General features: G+C 41.0%; 1 protein-coding gene across 1 annotated transcript in view; it reads right to left on the bottom strand.

Moving 5' to 3' along the window:
* TBC1D8B (TBC1 domain family member 8B) overlaps window positions 1–15,041 on the bottom strand; it is a 73,728-nt gene extending 58,687 nt beyond the window's left edge. The window contains exon 1 of the mRNA XM_003135293.5: window positions 14,756–15,041. Within this exon, the coding sequence (XP_003135341.2) occupies window positions 14,756–14,885 (130 nt within the window). The 5' untranslated portion in view covers window positions 14,886–15,041. The remainder of the gene's footprint in view (window positions 1–14,755) is intronic.

Here is a 17,077-nt window from a genome sequence, read left to right as displayed (position 1 = left end):
AAAAGGAGAATGTTCTCAGTTTGAAGATGATAAAGTGAAAATACTCGAAAAGATAAAAGAGTAGTAGTACAAGACAAACAAAAGAGGCAACTATCCTCAGGTTGAAAAAATGGAATTATGTGTACAAATGTCTGAACATGTAAAAACTTGACAAAATTGTCAAAATAAAGGGATTATAAGTTCAAATAAAAGCATTCATTAAACACCGCACTGTTTTAGCTGCAGGATTTACCTTCCAAGAACTTAAATTCTAAAAAAGCTTTCAAAAAAGTGTTTTCAAATTTGCAAGGAAAATCACTTGTTTCCCCTTTACCATATTTTAAATAAAAGTAGCTCGAATTGTATGTCCTTTTTTTTTATATACACTAGAAAAGCAGTATTACAAGAATGGGAAAAAGAACAAAGAGGTAAAGAAAAGTTTTCAGCTGGAAGTTAACAGTGGGAGTGTGGATGCGTGAGAGAGGAAAGAGAAGCCACAGATAATCATTCCTGGGTAACAGAACAACAATTAGTTCTTTGATAGAAAGTTTGCAACTGGGGACAAAGCAGTCAAAATCACTGGCATGAAAGCTTTTTTTCTTTTTTGCAACCGAAATGTTTGCAAGATTTTAAGTGCCTTGTGCTATTCAGAAGGGAAATTGTTCAGTTTTTGTTAAGTGTTTTAAATCAGGCAGTTAGTGTAAAACCATGCAATAATTTGGAAGCTAGTGCTAGAATACATTCCCAGTCACTTGAGGAAGGCTTCCAGCTCATTAAAGCTATAATCATGTCCCTGCAAGTCATTTAGGAATTAATATGTGCCAATGTCTAAGTTCTAAGTGTACAAGGAGACAGACAACTTTGGGTTGCTTTTCCGTATTCATATAGGTTTATCATCTGACAGACTGAACACTCAAGTTCATTTAAGCCTACACATGGGCAGTTCTACAGCAGTACTAAATTGGGAAGAGAGTAGAAACTGTCTATCAGCTGCATGCTAGAACAAGAGATTTTAAAATATCAAGAAATTCAAATCATCCTTTGAAGATCTATAACTGAGTAAAGTATCAAAGTTCTAGACCCTACTAAAGGTCTATGTGGTTTTGGTAGCATCCTGCCATGTAAGTAGCAACAGACTTCGGAAGGAAACTCATCATCATAATTGGTGTGAAATACTTTTTATTAAATGACACAGCAAGATAAAAAGCAAGATGGAGGGATTTCCCGTCATGGCTCATGGGTTAACGAACCCGACTAGCATCCATGAAGAGGAGGGTTCGATCCCTGGCCTCGTTCAGCGGATTAAGGATCCGGCATTGCGGGAGCTGTGGTGTAGGTCATGGCTGTGGTTCAGATCCCGAGTTGCTGTGGCTCTGGTGTAGGGTGGTGGCTGTAGCTCTGATTGGACACCTAGCCTGGGAATCTCCATATGCCGCAGTTTGGGCCCTAAAAAGACAAAAGACAAAAAAAAAAAAAAAAGATATAAACCAAGGTTCTATTATTAAAAAAAAAAACAACAACGGGCATTTTCAGGTAATAACAACAACAATAATAATAATTACTATTATTATTATTATTTTGTCTTTTTGCCTTTTCTTGGGCTGTACCCATGGGAGGTTCCCAGGCTAGGGGTCTAATCAGAGCTATAGCCACCGGCCTACGCCACAGCCACAGCAATGCAGGATGCGAGCCTCAACTTCGACCTACACCACAGCTCACGGCAACACCAGATCCTTAACCCATTGAGCAAGGCCAGGGATCGAACCCGAAACCTCATGGTTCCTAGTCAGATTCGTTAACCACTGCGCCATGATGGGAACTCCAATTATTATTATTTTTAAACAAGTGGCCGCACCTGCAGCATATGGAAGTTCCCGAGCCAGGAGTCAAGCCACAGCCAGTGCAGAAGCAATGCCGAGTAGTTATGCTTCGAGCCACACGGGAAGTCCTAGGTAATAATTATTGTTCATGAACCACTTATTTTTGGATGGATAGAGATAAAGCACCACTGACATCAGAGATGAAAACTATCCTAGCAGTTTATGTAATCCAATGACATACGTTTATCTACTCTATAGTATTCCTCAAAGAAGCCCAGCTTTTTCCTTTTTAACTACAGAGTTCTCCCCAAGGCAGCCATTGGTGTGAATTTCTACTAATTAGAAAGTTATTTCTAAAATATTTTTGGAGTTCCTGTTGTGGCTCAGCAGTAATGAATCCAACTAGCATCCCTGAGGACATGGGTTCAATCCCTGGCCTTGCTCAGTGGGTTAAGGATCCAGCATTTCTGTGAGCTGCAGTGTAGGTTACATACATGGCTCAGTCCTGGCGTTGCTGTGGCTGTGGTGTAGGCTGGCAGCTACAGCTCCAATTTGATCCCTAACCTGGGAACTTCCATATGCTGTGGGTGCGGCCCTAAAAAGACCAAAAAAAAGAAAAGAAAAAAAAGGAAGGAGACACACTTCTTAGACAAAAGCGTAGTACCTGTGATTATAATGTCTATGGAAATTTGCTGAAAAAAATATTTTACAGATGACCCTTGAACAATGAAGAAGTTAGGTGCGTCAACACCCATGCAGTCAAAAATCTGCATGTAACTCCATAGTTGGCCATCCATTATCTGCAGTTCTGCATCCTTGGAAAAGATACATGTATTCCAATATTCACTGCAGCACTATATACTATAGCCAAGACATGGAAGAACCTAAATGTCCATTGACAGAGGAGTGGCTAAATAAGATGTGGTACATATACACAATGGAATATTACTCAGCCATTGAAAGGAAAGAAATCGCATTTGCAGCAACGTGGATGGATCTAGAAATTATCATGCTAAGTGAAGTCAGACAGTGAGACACCAACATCATATGGTATCATTTGCATGTGGAATCTAAAAAAAGAACACAGTAAACTTCTTTGCAAAACAGATATTGACTCACAGACTTTGAAAAACTTACGGTTTCCAAATGAGATAGGTTGTGGGGTAGGGGGATGTGCTGGGGGTTTAGGATGGAAATGCTATAAAATTTGGTTGTGATGATCATTGTACAACTATAAATGTAAAAAAATTCATTAAAAAAAACTGCGGATCATGTAGTACTATTGTATTTATTGGGGAAAAAAACCCACAATGTAATATTATTCAGCCATAAAAAGAATGAAATAATGCCATTTGCAGCAATATGGATGGACCTAGAGATTATCATACTGAGTGAAGTCAGAAAAAGACAAATATATGATATCACTTATATGTGGAATCTAATAAAATGACATAAAAGAACTTATTTATAAAACAGAAACAAACTCAGATTTCAAAACCAATCTTATGGTACCAGAGGTGAAACCATTGTGGGGAGGGAGGGTGGGAATAACATATACACACGACTGTATAAAGTAGATGATTAATAAGAACTGGCTGCATAGCACAGGAAAATCTACTCAATAGTTTGCAATAACCTGGATGAGAAAGAAGAATGGATATATTTTTATGTATAACTGACTCACATTGCTGTACACCTGAAACTAATACAACATTGTAAGTCACCTATAGTCCAATAAATTTTTTCATTAAAAAAAACAAGATTAGAACTATGTCTAGATACTCATGTTGCAACAGAAGAAAGGGTGGGGGAAAAATGCAATTGCAATGTATACATGTAAGGATAACCCGACCCCCTTGCTGTACAGTGGGAAAAAAAAAAAAAAACAAGATTAAAAGAAAAAGAAAGAAAACCCCACATAAAGGTGGACCTAAGCAGTTCAAACCCTGCATTGTTCAAGGTTGAACTGTATATATACAGATATTACAGTAAAGTTTGGCTTCATGACTTGCCAATAGGGCCTCGTGCTTAGAAGGGCTCCATGCTGGCTACTTTATTTTATTATTTTTAAAATTTATTTATTTTTTGTCTTTTTGTCTTTCTAGGGCCTCACCTGTGGCATATGGAGGTTCCTAGGCCAGGGGTCGAATCGGAGCTGTAGCCGCCTGCCTACGCCACAGCCACAGCAATGCAGGATCCAAGCCACGCCTGAGACCACCATAGCTCACAGCAACGCCAGATCCTTAACCCACTGAGTGAGGCCAGGGATCGAACTCGAAACCTCATGGTTCCTAGTTGGATTCATTTCCGCTGTGCCATGACAGGACCTCCCATGCTTGCTATTTTAATACTTCTCTCTCACCATCTTAGCATTCTTAATTTTTGGAGTTTCCGTTGTGGCTCAGCAGTAACGAACTCTACTATTATCCATAAGGATGTGGGTTCAATCCCTGTCCTCGCTCAGTAGATTAAAGATGTGGCCGGCATTGCCGTGAGCTGCGGTGTAGGTCACAGATGTGGCTCAGATCTAGCACTGCTGTGGCTGTGGTGTAGGCCAGCGGCTGCAGCTCTGATTCGATCCCTAGCCTGGGACCTTCCATATGCAATGGGTGTGGCCTTAAAAATATTATAAATAAATAAAAATAAAATTCTTAATTTTGGGGGGGTTTCCATCGTGGTGCAGCAGAAACGAATCTGACTAGGAAACATGAGGATGTGGGTTCAATCCCTGGCCTCGCTCAGTGGGTTCAGGAGTTGCCCTGAGCTGTGGCGTAGGTCGCAGACACTGCTCAGATCTGGCGTTGCTGTGGCTGTGGCGTAAGCCAGAGGCCACAGCTCCAATTGGACCCATAGCCTGGAAACCTCCATATGCCATGGGTGTGGCCCTAAAAGACAAAAAGACCAAAAAAAAAAAATTCTTAATTTTTGAACAAAGAGCCCTGCATTTTCATTTTGCATTGGGCCATACACATTAGGTAGCCAGTCCTGGTTTCAGTGGTTATCTCTGGGCAGCAGGATGATGAGTGATCATTAGTTTCTTTTTATACCTATACATATTTTTCTAAAAATTTTCCAATGTACATTTTTTAACTTTTAAGATAGAAAAATAAAGTTATTTCTTAACGCATTTAGAAAACAAAGAAAAAGGAAGGTCTTTCTTAGGATAAGTAAAATGCTACTGCCTTGCAACTTTGGGACAAATACAAAATAAATGCTCTATTCAACATGATAGGTCTTCAAACACTATGATTATAGTTATCTTCTTTCACCTTTGTTATTCTTCTCTTCTCCTAGCTTAAAATATACCTAGTTCTTTCACATGTTTGTTATATGATTGTCTGGGCTTCTTATTTCTTCAACCATTCTCTTAACATATGTATTTGCCAAAGCCTCTTATAAAATGTGTCATTCAAACCTAAATACTAGATAAGATCTGAACAAATGCAAGGTTTTTTTTTGTTTTTTTTTTTTGTCTTTTGTTGTTGTTGTTGCTATTTCTTGGGCCGCTCCCGCGGCATATGGAGGTTCCCAGGCTAGGGGTCGAATCGGAGCTGTAGTCCCCGGCCTACGCCAGAGCCACAGCAACGCAGGATCCGAGCCGCGTCTGCAACCTACACCACAGCTCACGGCAACGCCAGATCGTTAACCCACTGAGCAAGGGCAGGGACCGAACCCGCAACCTCATGGTTCCTAGTTGGATTCGTTAACCACTGCGCCACGACAGGAACTCCGGTTTTTTTTTTTTAATATTGTGGGCTGCATGGTTCTATTAATATAGTGAACAATCATATTAGTTTTAGTCATACATCATATCATCACCATACTAAGATTGTGATCAACTAACCTGCTTTGATCTTTTTCACAAATAAAAGCACCAACCTAGGTAGTCTCTGTCCTGTACAGCTGATTTTAAAAAACCGATTAAATGAAGTTTACATTTACCCCTGTTAAATTTTATCTCACTGATTTCAACTGTGTATTTTAACTTGTCCAGATCTTTCTGAATCTAGATTTTTATCTTCTATGATGGTGATTCTCAACCCTAAACGCAAATCTGAATCATTTGGAGGAGTTTAAAAACTACTCAAGCTTAACTTTTAAAACTATTAAAGCCTGGAGATTCTAATTTAATTCATCTGGGATATGGCCCAGGTCTTCTATTTTTTTCCTTAAGTTAGTATTATAAAAATTTTCAAAAAGAGAATAATATACTAATACTTCTATGTGCCATCACCAAACTTCAAAAATATCAACATTTTATCATCTTCTATTATTTGTCCCTCTTAGCGTATTTTTTTTTTCTTTTTAAGGCCATACCTGCGGCATATGGAAGTTCCTGGGCTAGGGGTAGAATCTGAGCTGCAGCTGCTAGCTTATGACAGCCACAACACCAGATCTGAGCCGCATCTGCAACCTATGCCGATCCTTAACCCACTGAGCAAGGCTAGGGATCGACCCCCATCCTCCTGGATACTAGTCAGGTTCTTTTTATTTTATTTTATTTTTTTATTTTTAATTTTTTTTTGTCTTTTTGCCATTTCTTGGGCCACTCCCGTGGCATATGGAGGTTCCCAGGCTAGGGGTCGAATCGGAGCTGTAGCTGCCAGCCTACACCACAGCCACAGCAACGCGGGATCCAAGCCACGTCTGCAACCTACACCACAGCTCACGGCCACGCCGGATCCTTAACCCACTGAGCAAGGGCAGGGACCGAACCCACAACCTCATGGTTCCTAGTCGGATTCGTCAACCACTGCGCCACGACGGGAACTCCCTAGTCGGGTTCTTAACCTGCTGAGCCACAATGGAAACTCCCCTCCTAGAGTATTTTAAAGTAAATCCCAGATATCGTATCATTTTACCCATACATACTCCAGGATCATTTAGTTTGTATAAAAGGTTCTCAGTTGACTCTAACATGCAGCCAGTGTTGAGAAAACTGATCTATGGTATTAATTGTCTCTTTCGACTTTCAGACATCTGCAAAATTGATAAACATTCCTTTTTTACATTATGTTAATGATAATGACGAACGAGTAGGTCCAAGGGCTGAGTTTTGGAGGAAGGGATACTATAAAATAGCCAACTCTTGAAGATGGTACTCATTATCAATGCACTAGTTTAGTACACTTTCATTTGACAAGTGGCTCTTTCTGCTTGTAAACTAAATTGAGGACACTATGTAAGGCAACACTGCCTGAGCTGCAGAAGTGTCATTAAAATGAACTTCCTAATACAAACAAGATTTAATTTCCATTCTAAGTAAAATGTTTGATTATAAATTTTAGCCAAAGAAATGACTGCTGGAACTTTAGAGTGGATTCTGTATCCTGTCTTAAGTTGCCACGTTTACCAAGTCAAACAAGTACACCTTCTTCACTGAATTTTTTATAATCTCAAGTTCATTAAATGTTAATGAACAAAGTAATTAGTAAACTGACAACATACTTAGTAGGAAAGAGAGGAGAAAGCAGTGTTCTCAGTAGAGGCTGTAGGTTTTCCTGTTTACTGCTTTTGCTACCAGATGTAAATCCTTAAAACAAGACTGTGAATGCTTATTTGATAATAATCGGATAGCCACCGTTGACATTTTGAAAGCTGCCAGCTTTGGAAAACAGTTAATAATTCTTTTGTCCTGTTTTCCTTCTCGCTGTATTCCTTTAAAGACATTTACTTGAAAGCTGGATCTATGTAAGCACTCATTTCCTTCCCTAACTGAAATCTATGTTTCATTAAAGGATTTAGAATTTTTTAAAGGTAAGTAATTGATGCCAAAAATGGCAGATTACAATGTCATGTGGGGAAAAAAAGAATACATGAATTACCGATCAAACTCAGCTAAAGATTAGAACCGTCTAAGGATTAAAACATAAGAAATATGAGAATTGTTTACCGTCTTTATTTACAGCGCCTTAATACACTTTAAGACTTATGCGTCAATGTACAAAAAGAGTAGCCCTCAGAAAATTAAAGAAAATACATCTGAATTCCTAGGTGCAAAGTAAAAACCAAGTGTGGCAGCAAAAGAATAAATTTATATATAGTACAGTACTTTAAAAACATTATTTAGAGGAGTTCCCGTCGTGGCGCAGTGGAAATGAATCTGACTAGGAACCATGAGGTTGCAGGTTTGATCCCTGGCCTCACTCAGTGGGTTAAAGATCCGGCATTGTCGTGAGCTGTGGTGTAGGTCGAAGATGTGGCTTGGACCTGGCGTGGCTGTGGCTGTGGTGTAGGCCGGCAGCTGTAGCTCCGATTGGACCCCCCTAGCCTGGGAACCTCCATATGCTGCAGGTCCGGCCTTACATAGCCAAAAAAAAAAAAAAGAAAAAAAGGAACTAAACCTGGCCATGATTTTGGTTAGTTTAAACAAGAGGACAACTACTATAATGATAAAAATCAACAAATGTGATTATCTTGTTTTAAAAAGTCACTTTTTTTTATACTGGAGTAAGAAAGTAAAAAACAAGACCATCTAGGTTGGAGTTGAAAGGGCAGTGGAGACAAACAACAAAGGTTTAATTCTCAGGTCCCTTTAATTTTCTAACTCAGATTTCCTAGGTTTTCCTCTTTTGTTGATGAGGGCATTGCTCTTCAACAACTTTTCTAGTTGCTCAGGGCACTATACCTTGGGTCTCATATTTTTAACCACAAATATATGAATCTGGAGTACTTTCTGTGTCCCCAACAAATGCCATCTTTTGCTTTTGCACTATCGTATCATTCCTCCCACTTAGAATGTCCTCCCCAGTTCTCTCCACCAAACCACATTCCAGATATCGTTAGTGCTGAGAGATGGCTTATTTAATTAAAGAACAATCCAAATGGGTTTTTGGCAAGTTGCTCCACAGATGTCACCTTGGAATTCTGCCACTAGAATACCACCTATTGTTATTAATCACTGCTTTTAGGAAATCTTTGTATTATTTAACAGGACATTGGATAAGCACACATTACACCAGATCCTGGGCCTGGAAAATCGCTTTGGGAGTTTCAAATACTCCTCGTGCACGACTATGTATGAGCCACTCGAACCAGGCTGATATTATTATTGACTATCCCAGTAATTACATATTCCCTTGCTTTCTTGTTTATTATTTTTCTGTCCCATCAGATTATAAAACCTGTGAGGGTAGACACTATTTCTGTTTTATTCATGGCTGTGTATCAAGTACACAGGACAGTAGCCAGCTACCACACATTTTTCTGCTTCCCTTCACAGCAAAATTCCTAGCCAGAATTATGTATATTCACTCTGCTCCCAAATATCTGCTTGGCTCATACACTCTAGTTCCTCTGGTCTGTGTTCATAGGTCACCTTGAAGAAGGCTTCCTGGACCAAATTTATCTAAAATACCGAATCCCTACTCTCTTTAATACTATACCTTATTTGATTTTTTTTTGTATTGATTACCACCAGCAGCCATATATTTTTTTGTCTTCTTTTTAGGGCCACACTCTCAGCATATGGAGGTTCCAGGGTAGGGGTCAAATCGGAGCTGTTGCTGTCTGCCTACACCACAGCCACAGCAATTCAGGATCCGAGCTGCGTCTGCATCCTACACCACAGCTCACGGCAACACCGGATCCTTAACCCACTGATCGAGGCCAGGGATCGAACCTGCATCCTCATGGATACTAGTCGGGTTCCTTACCATTGAGCCACAAGAGGAACTCCTTTTTTTTTTTTTTAAGTAGCTATATATTATTTATTTGTCTCCCTCAACTAGAATGTTAGCCCCATGAGAAAAGGTATTTTGGTTTTGCTCACTGCTGTTATCTCTAGCACCTAAAAGAGTGCTGGATTTTTCAGAAGGCACTCAGTAATTATGTGTTGAATGAATATATCTTGTACCATCAGATTAAGGATTTATTCTTGTTTTTTGTTTTTTGTTTCTGTTTTTGTTCTTTTTTTGTCTTTTTGCCATTTCTTGGGTCACTCCCGAGGCATATGCAAGTTCCCAGGCTAGGGGTTGAATCGGAGCTGTTGCTGTCTGCCTACACTACAGTCACAGCAACTCGGGATCGAGATCAGAGCCGCATCTGCGACCTACACCACAGCTCACGGCAATGCTGGATCCTTAACCCACTGAGTAAGGCCAGGGATGGAACCTGCAACCTCATGGTTCCTAGTTGGATTCATTAACCCCTGTGCCATGACGGGAACTCCAAGATTTATTCTTATCTTTTGTGCTCATATAGCAGCAGCAAAAGGTGGAAAACTGGGCAGATTTTCTAACATAAAAGCAATAAAATGCTACAAATTTAGACCCTATTTGATCTTCAGGCACAGGAAATGGCACTTAACATCTTATTCCTTCATTAATAGATAAGGGAATGTTAAATGTTTATATAGTTGCTCATGGGTTCCAAAACTCATTTGACTCATAAAAATGCCCGTGAGATAGGAAAGATAAGTTTTGTTCCCATTTTACAAGTGACAAAACAAAGCCTTTACAAAATAATTACAATTGAATAGGCACACAAAAATATTAAAGAATCGGGAAAATAAAGGAAGCAGGGTTAATGGGGTAAGTAGAATTACTGGGCAAGGTGATATATGTGTTATTTGCAGAGTTGTGCTTGTAGTTCACTCATTAAAATCTCACATGCTAACCCCTGAGAAGGGTAAATTACACTGTGCTCAGTTCCTTCCCTGGAACACTTTGATCCACGTGAAATCAAGTAAAAAGTCACCTTTAGAGATCTCTTTGAATGATAGAGAACAGCTCTGTAGGTTTTGAAAAATTAAGGATGGTCAGTGGCATTGCTTTATTTATTTATTTTTATTTTTTTATTTTTTTGGCTGCACCTGCAGCATATGGAAGTTCCTGGGCCAGGGACTGAATCCCAGCTACTGGCGGATCCTTTAATCCACTGCTCGGGCCAGGGATCAAACCTGTGTCTCCCCAGTGAGCCAAACTGCTGCAGACAGGTGTTTTCTTTGGGTTTTTGGGGTTTTTTTGGTCTTTTTTTGTCCTTTTAGGGCCACATCCACGGCATATGGAGGTTCCCAAGCTAGGGGCTGAATCAGAGCTGTAGCTGCCGGCCTACACCAGAGCCACAGCAACTCGGGATCTGAGCCGCGTCTGCAACCTACACCACAGCTCACAGCCACGCCGGATCCTTAACCCACTGAGTGAGGCCAGGGATCAAACCTGCAACCTCATGGTTCCTAGTCGGACTCGTTTCTGCTAAGCCACCACAGGAACTCTTGTAGGCAGGTTCTTAATCCACTTTGCCACAGTGGGAACTCAAGTGTCATCACTTCTTAGTCTTTTATTAGAATGAAATCTACTTGACAGCAAATATTACAGATGTGGCTCGGATCCCGCATTGCTGTGGCTGGCGTAGGCCGGCAGCTATGGCTCTAATTAGACCCCTACCCTGCGAACCTCCATATGCCGAGGGTGCAGCCCTAAAAAATGACAAAAAGACAAAAAAAAAATGAAGTCTGAGAGGGACTGTCAATCCAACACACAAGAACCTGCTTACACTATTCATATATGGAAAAATTCAAGAGTAAAATACTCTCAACAAACTATCTAGATTAAAGCTTCCTAATTGGCAAATTTTCCTAAGTCCCATATACTAGTGTACTTAATAGAATGTAGCCCCATAATTTCACTCATGTAGTGGCTCCCATCTGCCAAGCAGAGCAAATTGTTGATTTGTGCTTAATAAGCCAAATATGCATAAATTATTTTTAATTACATAAAGCTAGGTGCTAAATTTAGGTGCCAGAGAAAAGTCATCACCCTACCAGCCAGGAGGAACAAGCAATAATAAAAGGTAACTGCAAAAAACCAGAAGGGTGAATTACTTCTCTTAAGTGAAAACCACTTTATCTGAAAAATAATCTTATGTATAACAAAACTCACAAGATACTCCACCCTGTTGTGAACTGGGACAATTAAGATAAAGCTAGGCAAATCCTTAGTAATCTATCAGATATCCACTAGAAGTGTTTCAGAAATTTAGAAAAGGCCTTCAGAATTCTAACTTCCAAATTAGCCTCCTGCTATAACCATTCTAGGATTCTCTGTTGCTCCAATTCCATTATTAGAATTTTAAAAAGGCCAACGAACTTCACCAAGTTCATAACTAAAGTCATTACATTGCTGGTCCTTACTGCCAATTATCACATGGCCAAGAAATGAAATCTTAAAGAAAGTACAACTATTAACATTTCTAGATGGTCATTATCTTTTCTTCATTAAAGCAAAATGTATAAATGAATCTTTTAAAGGAGGAGCACCTAACACTGGATTTTAGCAAACAAAATGGACAAAGGCAAGCTTATGCTGGCGCACAAACTCCTATGAGAGCTAATGCAAACGTAGATTTGTGGTAAAGCACAGCAACGCTCTTGGCTTCATAATTTTAAGTAAGAATACAGTAATTGAGCAGCCATGAAAATCAGTACACATTTTTGCTCTGGACCAAAGAGAACTAAACAAACCTTAAAAACATCTATTTGCTTCATTCTGATGCATTTTATTTAATTTACATGAAATATAGTGGCCCCTCTCATGTGGTAATTTCAAGCATCTTGACAATACCACAGGTAAAGCGAAAATGCAGACATACAAATGGAGCACAAAAACGGGGCTCTGGCTATTCTCAACACACAGGTGTGGCAGAAATCTTGGCTTATTTCTTCAGACAAAGCACTTAATCTAGAGAGATGGAGCTAGAGTAAATGGGAGTGGGACAGAGATAAGAAATTGGTACAAGAAACTGATCCATGCTTTAAGAAAGCAGGTCAAATGAAAAACCAAACACAGAAAACAGTTATTTAAAGGAAATGTGCAACAAGTAAAAAAAAAAAAAAAAAAAAAATTTACTACTATATAACAGGGCTGGATCCTCAAAAATCTGATTTACCTATTACTTTCCAGGAACACAGTTGTATAAAGTGAAACACATTTATTTGGTAAATGTGAGCAAGAGCACCAGGAAGATTCTGGTCAAGTAGAGTTATGGGGAACCGAAATATGCTGTGACCCCAAGCTGGAACATCTATTTTAAATATATTCTGATCTGTTCTCAATGGACTCAAGTGGATAAATTACATAACTGGGTAACTATGAACATTGATTCTCAAATTTTAATCTGGAAAACATAGCCATCTATTAAATGGAAAGACTCCTCTGCACAACAATATTTGTAATTTTTGAAAATCAGAAAAGGACAAAATGTGAAGCATTTGGGGGGTGAGTTTTTGGGGGTTTTTGGTTGGTTGGTTGGTTGGTTTTAGGCCGACCCGACCCAGGGGCATGTGGAAGAAACCTGCACCACAGCAGTGACCCAAGCCGCTGCAGTGACGCCAGATCTTAACCTGCTGTGCCACAGGAGAACACCAAAATGTGATCAATGAGGCAATTCTTGTCGCTGTATTTTCAAGAAAGCCTTTTTAGAAGCTGGATAGGATGAATGGGTCTTGCAGGATTTTTTTTTTTAATGTCCCACAGAACCTCAGAATTCTCTCCACACTGCGGGTGTTTAGAAAAAAAGAAAATAACAGCACATGTTCATCACCATCTCAACAACACACACTGATTTGGCACCTATTTATTATCTTTCATTTTATCCTCTCAACTCTGAGGTAGACACCATTTAACAGGAGAGAAAAAGCAATGTCATCTCCTCTGTGAAGCTTGACACAATCTTTCAGTTATTTGATTCTAATTACAATTTGCTTGGTTTAGTAGTTATGGGTTATATTTACAATTTGCATGGTTTGCTGGTTACTTCCCCCAAACCCGGCCCTCTACCACTTATCCAGATTATGAGTACTTTAAAGGCAGGGAACTGAATCTTAATCATCTTTGTGCCCTAGCATTCCATGTGGCACATAGTAGGTGCTTAAGTTTGAGTAAATGAAAGAATTTGTCAAATGTCATTCAACCAGAGATTAAGGATGGGACTAAAATGCAGGTTTTGGGACTCGTTCTTCCCATTCCTTCTCGCTGCTTAGTTAAGCCTGGTCCATCACTTCAAGGCCACAATACCAAAGGAGAAACTGTCACGAAAAAAGCTCTGATCTCCCCGACGACCAAAACTTTCAATGCCCATGCCCTAGACGACTGGTCTCAAAACCAAATTCCTTGGAGGCTTTACACCTTTGACCCAGATAGAGTTCTTGATCTGTAAATCAAAGTGAAGGCAGGATGGATTAGGCGGGAAGAGAAACTTCCGTTTGTTTAAATGGTTTGCTTACAACCTTGGCTTTGAAAGAAAGGGCAGCGCCAAACTCTCAAGAGAAATGAATTACGACAGTTTCTTTGGGAGGGGATCCCAAGCACAGAAAACTTGGCAACAAAGAGGAAGATGCTAAATCGGGGTGGGGGTGGGGTGTCAGCAATTCTGAGACCTACCTCTCGCCCTCCCCTGCCCCGGACTCCCTATTCTCTCATTTGATGTGGATCCCTCGAGATAGGACTGGAGCGCCTCCTTGTCTCCTCATCATCCCCCCTCCCACACAATTACCGCCCCCCGACTCCGGCCCGGGTGGTGATGATCTATGGAGGGGGGTGAAAAAAAGTTAAGTCCACAACTGCGAGCCTGCCCTAGTCACCTGCCAAAATGCGACCTGCCCACGTCTAACGCTCGTCACCAGCCCCCTCCCCCATGGGAAGCGACAGGGCAGGTACTCAGCCTCAGAAAGAACCCCCTCCTTTACCTCGGATTGTTCCCTAGCCTCAGAAAGAACTCCTCCTCCCTTTTCCGGTCCCACTCAAGGAGCGACAACCGATCCGGGGAGGCGTTCTCGGGACTCGATGAGGGGACCGAAAGGTGGCGGGAGAAGAACCCTAGTGCCCCTCCGTCACCCCCAGCGCCCAGGGTTTAGCACTGGGCACGGGGCGGCGACTAGTAACTGACTCCCTCACCACCTTTTAAGGACCAGCAAACACTGCCCCGAGGCGAGATGGGGGGCAGTGGCCACTGCTTACCTGTGAGTCCCCCTCCGCCTTCCTCTCCGTAGCCCCGACGCCGCTGCAGCACGAAGTAGTCGTTGGACCTTTCCATCAGCCACAGCTTCAGCGCATTTTTCAGGAGCACTTCCTCGGGCTTCAGCCACATAGCGAAGAACTTTGTGCCGCCCGGGGGCAGCGACCCAGATGCCCTCCTCACCTCACCCCCTCCACCCGTTTCCTTCCCTCTACTTCTCCTCCCACCAAATCCGCCTCAGGCGGCAGCCGCTCAGATTCTGGTTTTCCACACTTCCCCCAACCCTCCCTTCTCTCCCACGTAGGCAGAGAGATTGCCAATTCCCTCCCACAGCGCTACCGCCCGACTGGGAAATAGTCCCGTTTCTTTCCCTTCTGGGAGTTGTAGTTTTCTCCCCGTTTTTCTGTATCCAAGCATCAGCAGCGCAGGACTACACTTCCCACAATCCACAGGGGGTGAGAACTAGGTGGGAGTGCTTTCAAAGCGGGTCCCGCCACCAGTTAAGTGGATTTTGCCTATGGAAAGTTTAAAACGGTTTTGTGTCAAATGAGTGAGTCCCGGGTATAAAACTGTTGTTTCTTTTCATCATTTTACAGCCGAGGTGTTAAACTGTAGAATACAAATTTTCCGGAATTTGGGAGTAACGGACGGCTATTCTGGGAAGGAGCAGCAGCGGCAACCAACGTTTAATGAACTCTTACTATGTACTAAAGCGATTTCACGTACAATGCCTCATGCAATCCTTACTGAAGTCTCACGAAATATATCTCATTCCTCACTTAGCACATAAATAAACCAGTGCTCAGACAGGTTAGGTGACTTATCCAAGGTCACACAATAAGTGGACTCTGATACGATTCTTTGTCTGATTCAAAATCTGCCTTAGATAAAGCTTTTTCTGCCCTTCCTGTAGGAAGAATATAAAATCTCCAGAAGCTATGTAGTGTTTTTTATGCCATGTGCTCCTCCCTTCCCCGATTTCTTTATTGAACTATTGTAATATGCCACAGAAAATGTCATCCAACTTTGCTTTGCTGGATCTAAACAATTTATGAGCAGTTTTTTCTTTTTCTTTCTTAAGCTCTTTAAGGAAAATAAAATCGCTTTCAGGGAAGCCTGCACCTCTTTGTACCTTGGCAATGATACCCTTAAACATTAAGGTGAATGAGGTCAGTGGTGTGTGAGACATATCTGTGAGGAATTATTTGAAGGACGATTTTATGTACTACAATAACTAAACCCACCAGAATTAAACAGTGCACTAAAAGCGAAATCAGGCTTGTAGGAAGGAAGGAGTAGGGAGGGAGGCAGTGCACCAAATCAAGGGGCTCTTGGCAGGGTCTTTCCAGAATGAAGCCTGAAGGAGCTGGCTTTTAAAAACAATGGGGTAGAGCACACCTGGATGCCAAGTTGTGGGGTCAAAAAACTCCGCCTTTGGAGGAGATTCTCTGGCTTAAACCTCCCAAAATATGGGCCAGCCCAAAGGAGGCAGGTGAGAGCTACAAACAGGGATTTTTCTTGGAGGTGAGAAATGGGTCATTTGGGGATTCTCTTCTTCTAAAATGCAGTCTTTAGTCCCAAGGCAGCTTTCTGGAGAAGATGGGGAGAGGCAGTTTTCCCAGAGCCTAAACTGCAATATATCCTTGGGAAAAGCCATCCTAATTTGGATGTGTGCTAAAGAAGATAATTTCTCATCTTCCTGGTGAAAGATCCGTAAATGTGGCAAATGTAGAGATGTGAGATATCCTTTCTTTTTAACTTTCCTTCCTCTTTTTATTTCCTTCCTCATCAAACCACATTCTTTTCCAATACCTTTAAACTTTAGAGTTGCAGAAAAGGGCTGTCCAGAACTAGATGATTCCTCTGCCTCTTTACTCCACAACTCCATTCAGATATACCCACATGCTCCCTGTTATAGAATCAGACCCACTTTGGGCTCCGAACAGGGAGGGCATTTAGCAAGCTCCTGCAATAGTAAACAAACATTTCATTGATTATATAAAGAAAACACTTTGAAATTACGCCTGTGATATAAAATTTTAATCACGAACTGTATTTCAAGACTTTGCAAATAAAAGTGTTTTTCTGCAAGTGCCTTAAAAAAAAACCAGAGCATGTCACTCTATTCAATTGTGTATGTTCACATGCATTGTTTTTAGGGAAGAAAGACTGGAATTACAAACTGCCTTGGATGTCACTGCTGATACTGGCTGGTAATAACCCTCATTAATAAGCTTGTACATTTTTACATCCATACTTTGCAGATGAACAGGAGGCTCAGAGAAGTTAAGTAACTTGTCTAAGATCATGTAACTACATAAATG

This window comes from Sus scrofa, chromosome X (assembly GCF_000003025.6).
Source record: "Sus scrofa isolate TJ Tabasco breed Duroc chromosome X, Sscrofa11.1, whole genome shotgun sequence".
Classification (NCBI taxonomy): Eukaryota; Metazoa; Chordata; class Mammalia; order Artiodactyla; family Suidae; genus Sus; species Sus scrofa.
This window is presented reverse-complemented; position numbering and strand designations above follow the sequence as displayed.